This window comes from Hypomesus nipponensis, chromosome 7, assembly GCF_054491055.1.
Source record: "Hypomesus nipponensis isolate SF chromosome 7, ASM5449105v1, whole genome shotgun sequence".
NCBI lineage: Eukaryota > Metazoa > Chordata > Actinopteri > Osmeriformes > Osmeridae > Hypomesus > Hypomesus nipponensis.
In genome coordinates, this window is record NC_140367.1 from 8,851,939 (window position 1) to 8,862,146 (window position 10,208).

A 10,208-nucleotide genomic window follows, 5' to 3' on the forward strand; every position below is an offset into this window, starting at 1 on the left:
CCCCTTAACAATGGGCATGTGTGTGCTTATATCTGTGTGAAACCGTTTCCTCCGACCAATAAGTCTTTATTGACAGAATGAACAGAATGTATCAAACAGCCAATTACATTTTTCTTATTTTGTCCAGAAGCTTGTGTTTTGGTGAGCCTAGGTGACGGGCTTTAGCCAGCCCGATCCGGTCCTGACCGCGGTCAAAGATGCTGTAGTACTCCATCAGAAATAGATCTCCAAGAATCCACAGCGAGGTTGTGTCCGAGGGTAGGTCTACTGCTTGGAACCCACTGAAACAGATCTCTCTGTCACCCAGCATGTCCTGGGGGGAGGAGGGGAGGGGAAAAGGAAAGACGAGAGAGAGAGAGAGAGAGAGAGAGAGAGAGAGAGAGAGAGAGAGAGAGAGAGAGAGAGAGAGAGAGAGAGAGGGGTAGAGAAAGCCAGAGTGAGAACAGGAGATACAGACAGACAGAAAGAGACAGAGGTAAAGAGGAGAGAGAGATAAGAGAACGAATTTGAGAAAGACACAGAGAAACACAGCGTCCCTCTGTTTCATCAAAAGACACACGCCACTTGGTAATTAAAGCAATAAAGAAGCAGCCTAATAATAGTGTTGGGGATCTTCTGTGGGTGTGAAGGGAGTTGTCCAGTAAATGTAAGGATGTCACAGTGTTTGGTGAAGCAGGTGACCCACCCTCCGGATGTAGGAGTCAGCTGACAGGATGAACTCCACCCCAGCGATGGTGAAAGAGACCTGGGGAAGACTGGACACTCTGGAGCAGTCCACGAGGTACTGGAACACAACACATTTCAGATGCTTTTATCCAAAGCGTCATACAAATCTTGCATGTAGAAAGTAAAACATAAGATCAAGGATCAGAAGTGTTCAAACAGTACTGCTAATTTATCAGGAATTCATATTCACAGGCGTACACACACACATAAACACAGTACACGCAGGAAAACAAAAGCTGAGTCTGGTCGTCAACAACTGGATTTGGAGTAAAGACAGAGGGCTCATACTTCACCAATGGAGGTGGGTGTGGCTCCAATCAGCTGTTGTAGGGAAAGGATTTCATGGGATGGCCCAGTGATGAGGGAGGTGCCTGTGTCTATGATGGCCTGGCAGCCTTGAGCACAGTGAGTCGTGGTGCCCTGGACTTTAATACTGCAACACACACGCAAACATACACACACATGCAAGCACAGACCACATACACAAACAAACACATGTGCAGACAGACACACACACACCGACACACACCCAATTACAGACAAGAAAATGCTCTCCTAAGGCTTATACTTACACGATTTGTGAAGTGTATGGTACGGTAACTGACTTGTCTATCTTGATCTGCCAGTACCCCTTCACAGTAACAGGGACCCATTGGATTTGGCCAATGAACAGTGCCTCATCTATCCCGCCTAGCAACAGCTCCCCCTCTGGCTCGGTGGTACTTTTGGTCCTGAAACAGTCAAACCATGCACTTCATCATCCTCTTCGATATCGTCGTCGTCTTCATCGTTATCATGTTTATCATCCTCATCATTGATGACATCATCGGCTCACGGTTCTGCAGGTGTCCTTACCTGCTGAGGTAGAAGGAGAAGACGGGAAGCTCCACTAACTTCTGAGCCATGATGGTGTCAAACACGGGGTTTCCCAACTCAGCTGCCAGGGACGGGTACCCCAGCCCCAACACGCCGTCGAATTTGGCCATGACAAACATGAATCCAGGCTCAAACACAGACTCCCCAAACTCCTGGTTCACCACTGTCACATTCGATATCTGGACCCACACACAGGTGAGAAACTAGGTATTGAATACATGCTCGTTATGGAAATGAAGTTCACTACAGAACATTTGTCAAAAACCATAAATGCATTATATGTACAAGTATGACAGAATACTACATATTATTATAACAGTAGTTGAATAAACCATGCATCTTATACACTATTTTGCACATCCTTTGGATGAAGGTCAATAAATACATGCGAATGAGACAGATTGCTAAGATTGTTTAAGGCTCTTTTGAAGCATTCTAAGCTTATGTTGGAGGCGTAAAGGTCGAAGGTGTCAACAATGGCGCCACCTTGAGGGTTTCCTTGGCCATGATCCCCAGCAGGTGGCCAGTGCCATAGTGGATGCCAAACGTCCGTCCGTCGTGGTTGAAGGTGCTGGACTCAAACGCCTTGAACTTGTTGTGCACACCTGAAGACGGAGACGCACATCATTACAGAATCGCAACACTCACCACAGGCCTCGATCATTTTCAGGCCTCACACTTGAAAATCACTTCCATTTTTTTTTTCTTTCTTCCTTGAGAGTTGAGGATGGCTGAGGGTCAGTTCTGTGTTTGTATGTGAAGCCCTCTGTGATATTACTAGTAAATGGCTATACAAATACATTTGATTTGAATTTTGACACTCACCACAGGCCTCGCTCACACAGTAGGAGGAAGGAACCCACAGGTCAGCTGAGCCTGTGTCAAACACCACCGTAAAGTTCTGCTCCGGGGTACCCAGGCTGATCAACCCATAGAACTGGGCCTGGGGTGCACACACACACAGTTACATAACACATTTACATAAGACTTACATAACACCTCCCTGTACAACAATTCCGTGCTGCGCCCCTTGGTGTTATTATGGTTCTGCATCCCTACTCACGTCCATGAAGTTGTAGAGCTTCAAGCTGCTCTGGCTGAGACGCAGGGAGGGGGTTCCAGGGGGGTAGCACTGGGCATACTTCCTGGAGAAGGTGTCGGGCTGGTGGTCCCTCACAAAGGCCTCCAGAAGCTGACTGGCTCTGAGCTGGGTACGCACCGTTGCCATGCGCTGCAGTGGAACTCTGGGTAGGATGGGGTGTGTTTGATTTGTCTCGCAGTCAGACAAATTGAATACAATCTAGTATTACAGAATATGGTAGTTCTTGTGAACACGGCTGTATCAATCAAAATACACGTGACTTCTCTTACCTGATCAGGCCCTGAACAGTCCATGAACAGGCACAATAGAGAAGGGTCACAGCCAGCCACCTCATCTTCAAGAGCGCATGTGAAGTTAGCTTTATGAAGGTTTCAGTAAGCTATCTCAGAAGACCAAATAGGACCAGATGCAGAGCTCTGATCTCAATCCCTGTGAACTGATGGTGATACTGGTGATAACTCTGATCACAGGGTGATCCAGTTTGATCCTTTAGCCAGTCACTGTGACCGAGACCTAGGAGATATTGTGGACAAAGCAAATAAATCTTGTTTACTTTTAGTGACCAGAAAAAACTTGTAGTCAATGTAACAGACTATAATGAATAGTTTACCTAGTAGTTTAATTAAACAGACTAGGTTATTATACAGTTATCTTACATCTTACAGAATCACAGCAATGATCCATATAAACAAAGTATTTTTTCATATTAAATCCAATCTCAAAATCTTTGCAACTCTAGCATGTTCTGTTTGTATTTATGTTCAGTTTATAAGCACTTTAAGTATTATTCTATATTTATAGTACAAACAAAAAACAAAAGACGAAGAACCAGTCCATTTTCAATTTTATTTCAGTAAACAAACAACTTCCATACAGCCGTTGGGGTGAGTTATACAGATAGCCAGGTGCCAGCGCTAGCAAGGCTAGCCGGGAGTTAACATTAGCATGGATAACCGGGAGCTAGCGTTAGCATGGCTAGCTGGAACAGTGCTTCTACAGGTGCATCTTTAACATGGATATCAACAGAGTTTAAACTAACCAGGACTTCTATCACTCAAGACCAGGAGGTTATAAATACACAGATCATCCCTCTCCTCTAAACATCCGCCATGACTGTTACACCCCCCCCCCCCATCCTCTTCACCCTCCTCTTCCTCAGGCTTGTAACACTAACAGGGGTGGTGGTCTGGAACTCTCTTCCTGCAGGGGGGAGAAGATGGAGGACAGAACATCAGTATAACAAGATAAACACAAGAGCAAGAGAGGCAACCACAAGATTAGAAAGCGTGAGAGGACAGTGCGAACAGAACAAGAGAAAGATCTTCAGACATAAACAGCTCTGAACAGACAGGCTCATGGAGAGACGGGCGTCTACAAACCTGGGCGCTGCCTTGATGATGTTGTCCACTCTGAGGATCATCTCTGCTGCCTCGGCAGCACTGAGCAGCACCTGCCTCTTCACCTGGAAGCTCTCGGTGATGCCCAGCAGAGCCATGTCTCCGATGGTGCCCTGGTTCATGTCTGGAGAGGAGGGTGGAGTTAGAGAGGACACACAGCACACACCACATATAGGCACTAGCAAACACAATATACATAAACACACATGGCAGACCCACACACAGTTGTAACTACTGACCGAGTCCAAAGGTGATCTTGTTCTCCTGGTGGGCGGCCCTGAGCTGGGCCACCAGATCAGCACTGTCATAACCGGCGTTGTCAGCAATGATGGTGGGCAGCTGCACAAAAGGACACATGGTGAACGACACAGTCATAACAGCTGTTACGTGGTTATCATAACATGACACCAGCACCTGGGTGGACTTACCATGCGGAGAGCTTTGGCGAAGGACTCCATGGCAACAGCCTCTTTTCCTGGGGTCCTGTTGGCCAGGTCAGATACCACACGGGCCATCAGCATCTCTGAGCAGCCTGGATGAGGAAGGAAAGAGTGTGTGTGTAAATTTGTGTGTGTGAAATGAACATGACAATGTTTGACTTGTGTGCACCTCCCTCAAAATACAATTTTTGTGTGCGTGTGTGGCGTTCGTGCCTGTCTGAATATGTGTGGGCACAAGCATGTGCCGGTATATGCATGTGCGGCCGCACGAGCCCTCACCTCCCCCGAACACGGTGCGAGTCTCCTTGACGGTCTGGGCCAGGACGCAGAGGGCGTCATGCAGCGAGCGCTCCGCCTCGTCCAGGATCTGCTGGGTGGCGCCCCGCAGCACGATGGTGCACGCCTCGCCCAGGGACACGCCCGAGAAGTGGATGAGGGTGTCCTCCCCGATCATCACCTCCTCGATCAGCTTGCAGTGGCCCAGCTTCACCAGCTCGGGGTGGTCGAACGTGGACGTGATCTCTCCACCTGGGGCAGAGAGGGACGGACGGAGGGAGGGAGGAAAAGGGAAGGATGGACGGAGGAAGATGGATCATTCTCATATCTAACGGGCTAGAGTATAGAGCCCAGACAACCTTATTTCCACATGTACATAAAAACATGCACATGCACTTTCTGTAAAGCAAATGCTTAATCCCCTGACATCCTTGCGAATGCCGCATTATCAGTATCACCCCAGTGTTTTCCCCCTGTAGTTCCTACCTGTGACCAGCGCAAGGCGCTCCACACCGGCGAAGTCTGCGTGTTCGATGGCCATGACGCCTGCGGCAGCAAACAGCTGCTCTGGGTAGTTATAGATCAGCTGCCTGGAGGAGGGATGGAACAAGGTAGTACAGCTTATTACAGGATAGATAGTTTCGGAATAGTACATGGTAGAACGACATAGTACATGACTGAACATCACAGCACAAAATGGAAGCCATGCAGAGGTTTGACTTGGGGCTGGGCGATATGGGTAAAAAATGATCACGATAGATATTTATAGTTCCATTCGATAAAGATAATTAAGACAATAGACCACATATCCGTAGTAGTAGGCTAGCAAAACAAGTCTCTTCCTCAACTTTTTCCGTACACTCTGCATAAAGTTTAGGCAGCGAGGTGTGAGAGAAATGTTTGCTGCCAGGGAGCATGTTCCTGGGGTCAAGCAACTTTTTAAAACCTTGCTTTTCATCAATACTTTGGCGCAAACGCACACTTTATGCATGTTTCAACGAGTGATTTTGCTTCAGATGGTAAAAAAGATTTGTCATTACCAGACTTGGTAGCCACCTGTTTACGACACAATTTGCACCGAACATTGCTCTGCTCTTTGCCGGATTTCAAAAACCCAAACCACTTACAAATAACTGAAGACTAACCCTTTTTTATCAATCATTTATTTATTGGTAGTTGCTCCCTCCCTATGGCTATCGCTGCCACTGCTTTCGGCAACAAGACGGTTAATATTAGCTACTCCACTCAAGGTGCTCAGTGTATTTTAATGGGCGTATACCATTTCTCTGCAACTTTCTGCTGCACCACAGAAATCAAATGGACTACTGTTCCTAATTATTCTCCATCGACATTATCAAAAATGAATTCATGTTACGATATCTTTGAGGGAAGTCATTACTTCGCTAATATTTTTAATCGATTTATTGCCCAGCCCTAGTTTGACTTATATATATATACACACACACATCATAAGTGCCATAAGTAGCAGATTTGCATGTTTCTATGAGAGTACTGTGAGTAAATAAGTAGCAGTCGAGTGTGTGCATAAGCAGCAGGTGTGTGCATAAGCAGCAGGTGTGTGCATAAGCAGCAGGTGTGTGTGTGTGCAGCAGGTGTGTGTGTGTGCAGCAGGTGGGTGTACCTGTTGATGAAGCAGTTGATGCCGTGCTTGAGGATCCTTTCAACCTTCTCCTTCATCTTCTCCTTCTCGGCCATCTCGATCTCGGCCACCTTGGCTGTGGAGTCCACACGCACTCTGGAGCCAAAGATCTGATACACACACACACAAACATTTCATAAAGGTACACTATGACATACACCAATGTAGATACCCTTCTTACTTGCTAGCTATATAATATCCCTCCTTTTTAGATGCACAAAGATATAGGAGGTCCATAGTGATCAGCCTACTGTCCTCCAGTCCGGTGGGGACGGAGAGGAGGTGAATTCTGACCTTGATCTTGTCTGTGTCCATGCCGGTGTTGGAGATAAGAATGTTGACGTTCTCAAGTCTCTTGGGCTGGTTCACTCCAATCTTCTTATCCAGCAGGAAACCTGGTCAGAAAACAAAAAGCTAAAGTTCACTGAACCAAAGACCGATATCACTCAGATCTAATACCACACACAGCTCCCTTCTCCACACACAGGTTCGAGGTTCTCTCCGGCACTCCATCATCAACAGCCACACGCACAGCAATGGCATCACACACACACACAAACACACATCCGTCTCCTTCTCAGACACACACCTTCATCCAGGTAGGAGTCGGTGAGGCTGCCCCCCAGCTTCTTGATGACATGGATGGCCTCCAGGTTCCCTGAGCCCCTCAGCCTGAGCACAGCCTCCACAGCCAGCTTGGAGAAGTGGTCCTTGTGGTGCGTCAGCAGCTTGGAGGACAGCGTGGTCCGGGCGATGTTTAGAAGGTCCAACTCAAACTTCTCTTGGTCGTTACTGAGGAGAAAACAAATCCAAAATGTTGTATCTCCAGCCTGTGGTCTGCATCACCAATAGTCTCTGGAGAAGGGGAGCCCTTCACTGAATTACTCCCTCTGAGATTTTTCCTGGTCTTCTTTGGGGGTTATTGACAATAACTTAGCAGACACTTTTATCCTGTGACCTTCTTTCCTACTTCAGTTCGGAGAGAGTGTGGTAGTTTACCCGTGGTCCACTGCTGCCTCCTTCAGGGCCTCACGGGCCACCTGCGTCGCCTTCCTCCAGCCAGACACAATGATGTGGGGGTGGATCTTCTTGGCGATGAGCAGCTCGGCTTCCTACAGGACACGGGAGACATGATGTCAAGCTCTCACACCAAATCACATCACCCTACAGGGATCTCTGCCAAGATGAAAATTCCTTCCACAGTGATTAATGTACTAGGATGTGAACGCTGTTGTGATGGTTGCCGGCGAGGCGTCTTACACTGTATAAGTGTTTGGTTTTGTTGTCGTTAAAAGCTTATCATCACTACGGCAAAAAGCATGACGCTAGTCCTTCGGGAATCATCTTTGTGAGTTTACTGACAGTAAGCTGCATTTGCAAGAGACCTAACAACTAGTCAGGGTTCTCAGAGCTAGACCCTGCCGTGTGTCCTGATTGGCTGAGCTTCTCGGTGGTCGTACCCTGAGCAGCTCGGCGGCCAGGACTGTGACGGAGGTGGTGCCATCTCCAACCTCATCATCCTGCACCTTGGACATGTCTGGAACACACACACACGTTAGGCAGGGAGGGGAAGAAACAACAGAGGAGTATGAAGGTTGTTCTTGCTGTGTTTTAATGAGGTAGTTAGTATAACCCTGCTAGAAGAACAAGAGTCCATTACTCACCAACCAAGACTTTGGCAGCAGGGTTGTCCACGCCGATGGCCTTGAGGATGGTGGCACCATCGTTGGTGACGGTGACTGAGCCCTCCCTACCTCCGCCCAGGAGAATCTTGTCCTGGAAGAAAAAGAAGGAAGCAGAGTTTACACCAGAGACCAAACACTTTACAAGCATTCACTTGAGTCCCAGGAGTACTGAGGTGTGTGACAAGTGTGTGTGATGGAAAGAAAGAAAGAGCGAGAATCAGTTTATATACATACCATTCCCTTTGGTCCCAGGGTGCTCTTCACCAAATCCCCTATGGCTATGGCACCAATGAAGGAGGACTGAGGGCAACAAACACACACTTTAGATATATGTTTTTGTCAAAGGCCATACACACAAACACAGAGAGACAGACTGCAACACACACACACAGACTGCAAGTGCACAACTTACAAGACGGGCTGTCTCAGCTTTCTCCTCATCAGCTCCATGTCTGAAGATGTTCACAGGGGCCATTGATAAGGAAGCCTGAGGAACACATCACGTGACAGTGAGTGTAGGGAAACATACAAACTCTAGAGATAATGAGGATGTGCTTTGTGTTAGGTTAGATGATCTGTTCTATGTGATGTTGTAATTAAGTTAAGACGCATGTACGGTTTTACATAGTAATGTTTTTACAAAGATAGTGTGTTTGAATTTGAATAAAGGTATGCAATAATAAACAGGCATGTTAAAATAAGGATTTTAATAGTTACGTTTTCACTCATCCGGTTGATTAAGAAGTTATCCTATCAGTTTACTTATTGTGTAAACTGTGAATGACAGTCTATGACAAATGATAAGTAAATAAGGCATAACTAACATGGCTTTAATTTAATTATTTACTCCTTTAGGGTTTTTATTGTATTTTATTAAGCGCTCCATATATAGTAATAATATCGGAAACCTGAAAACCGATTCTTTGCGTTGTGTTGTCTGCATAGTGCGACAGAGCCGATGCTAGCGAGCTCCACCTACTTCTCCCAAGAAACCGCTAGAAGCTTTGCAGCCGGTGTGGCCCGAGTGACAATATACTAACTCTCTTTAGCATTCAGTCAATCTGACGTGAACCGAGTGAGATGCAAACAATCTATCCAATGTACATGATTCCTAGATGTTATTGCCCAACAGTAAAAGACGCAAGCCGTGCTCAAAATCGTCCAAACCCACCCTTTCAGTGTGATGATGCTAGCAGCAGCATTACCAAGCAGAACAATGCGTAACACCCTTTTGCTACAGAGCCTTACCATTTAAGTAGCTAGCGTTAGTGGTGCTAGCTAAATGTTAACTAGCTTTACAGTCACAATGATAAACATTTAATTTAGTTGTGAACTTTTATGGGCCAATTAGTGTCTGGGCTGGAATACGTATTTTTGCGTTTCTCAACTAAACTAAGAACCTCAAACCGGCAGCTACTTAATCATAGTTCGCTAGTAACGTCGTAGGCTAGCTAGCTAGCTTAGCCACGCTCCATGTGCTTCCTCCCTGTCAGTTTATCATTGGTAGTTAAGGGATAAAACACCCCGTTAACTCGGGAAGTGTTCAACTATCATACTATGCATGTGTCAACATTTGCTACGGAACGATAAAGAATATAATCTAGGTTGTCGGTGTGGAGGAAATAATCAGAAGAAAACGGTTCACTTACCATGATTTCTGTGAGTTGAAGGCTGAAGCCGTGCACGCACAGAGAGGAGGACTAGTGGAGGATGACGCAGCTACGTAGCAGAAAAGACAGAGAAGGGCGGTTGCCAATTAAACAATAAAATAAAGAAATGCCTGGAGATTAATGACATTTGTAGACATGTATTACGTTAGTTTTGAAAAGGACAATGGATATTAACACCCCGCTGTGTTATTTTTTATTTTTTACATTTGAGATAGAAAACCCCGAGTCAAAGTATATGCACACAATATAACTTGTTTTTAGATCCTGCTATGAACAGTTTATTTCACACTCTGTCCGTACTAGATATGTTTTCCAAATTCCACAGCCCTTAATAGGAATAGTCTGCAGTGTACATTAAATGTATGAGAAGTCCATC

At 46.1% G+C, this 10,208-nt stretch overlaps 2 protein-coding genes across 3 annotated transcripts; both read right to left on the reverse strand.

The window, feature by feature from the left end:
- Positions 1-45: 45 nt before the first annotated feature.
- Positions 46-3,159, reverse strand: nots (nothepsin). Its single transcript, XM_084701064.1, has 9 exons — positions 2,974-3,159; positions 2,666-2,846; positions 2,428-2,545; positions 2,089-2,207; positions 1,582-1,781; positions 1,332-1,457; positions 1,015-1,159; positions 686-784; positions 46-313 (listed from the first exon to the last, which is right to left on the reverse strand). Exons 1-9 carry the CDS (start codon positions 3,036-3,038, stop codon positions 104-106), a joined length of 1,263 nt encoding a protein of 420 aa, XP_084557190.1. The 5' UTR covers positions 3,039-3,159; the 3' UTR covers positions 46-103.
- A 371-nt stretch (positions 3,160-3,530) lies between these two features.
- On the reverse strand, positions 3,531-9,881 carry cct2 (chaperonin containing TCP1, subunit 2 (beta)). Of its 2 annotated transcripts, XM_084701062.1 has the most exons (15): positions 9,812-9,881; positions 8,575-8,649; positions 8,397-8,462; positions 8,142-8,253; positions 7,938-8,014; positions 7,477-7,589; positions 7,067-7,269; positions 6,772-6,872; positions 6,460-6,587; positions 5,304-5,407; positions 4,821-5,069; positions 4,530-4,633; positions 4,341-4,440; positions 4,084-4,225; positions 3,531-3,904 (listed from the first exon to the last, which is right to left on the reverse strand). In XM_084701062.1, the coding sequence occupies exons 1-15, from the start codon at positions 9,812-9,814 to the stop codon at positions 3,874-3,876; spliced, it is 1,608 nt and encodes a 535-aa protein (XP_084557188.1). In that variant the 5' UTR covers positions 9,815-9,881; the 3' UTR covers positions 3,531-3,873. The 2 variants fall into 2 exon arrangements, with proteins under 2 accessions (XP_084557188.1, XP_084557189.1); XM_084701063.1 differs by lacking the exon at positions 9,812-9,881.
- Positions 9,882-10,208: the final 327 nt, after the last annotated feature.

Bases quoted from the DNA above. Each gene is read 5' to 3' on its own strand.
- nots (XM_084701064.1), bottom strand. From the start codon at position 3,038: ATGAGGTGGCTGGCTGTGACCCTTCTCTATTGTGCCTGTTCATGGACT. The intron at 2,208-2,427 runs GTGAGTGTCAAA...CTCCGTCTTCAG, and splicing joins CTGTGTGAGCGAGGCCTGTG to GTGTGCACAACAAGTTCAAG. The intron at 314-685 runs GTGGGTCACCTG...TCCTCCCCCCAG, and splicing joins CTGACTCCTACATCCGGAGG to GACATGCTGGGTGACAGAGA.
- cct2 (XM_084701062.1), bottom strand. The intron at 5,070-5,303 runs GTAGGAACTACA...TCTCTGCCCCAG, and splicing joins GCGCCTTGCGCTGGTCACAG to GTGGAGAGATCACGTCCACG. The intron at 3,905-4,083 runs GTTTGTAGACGC...TCCCCCCTGCAG, and splicing joins ATCATCAAGGCAGCGCCCAG to GAAGAGAGTTCCAGACCACC.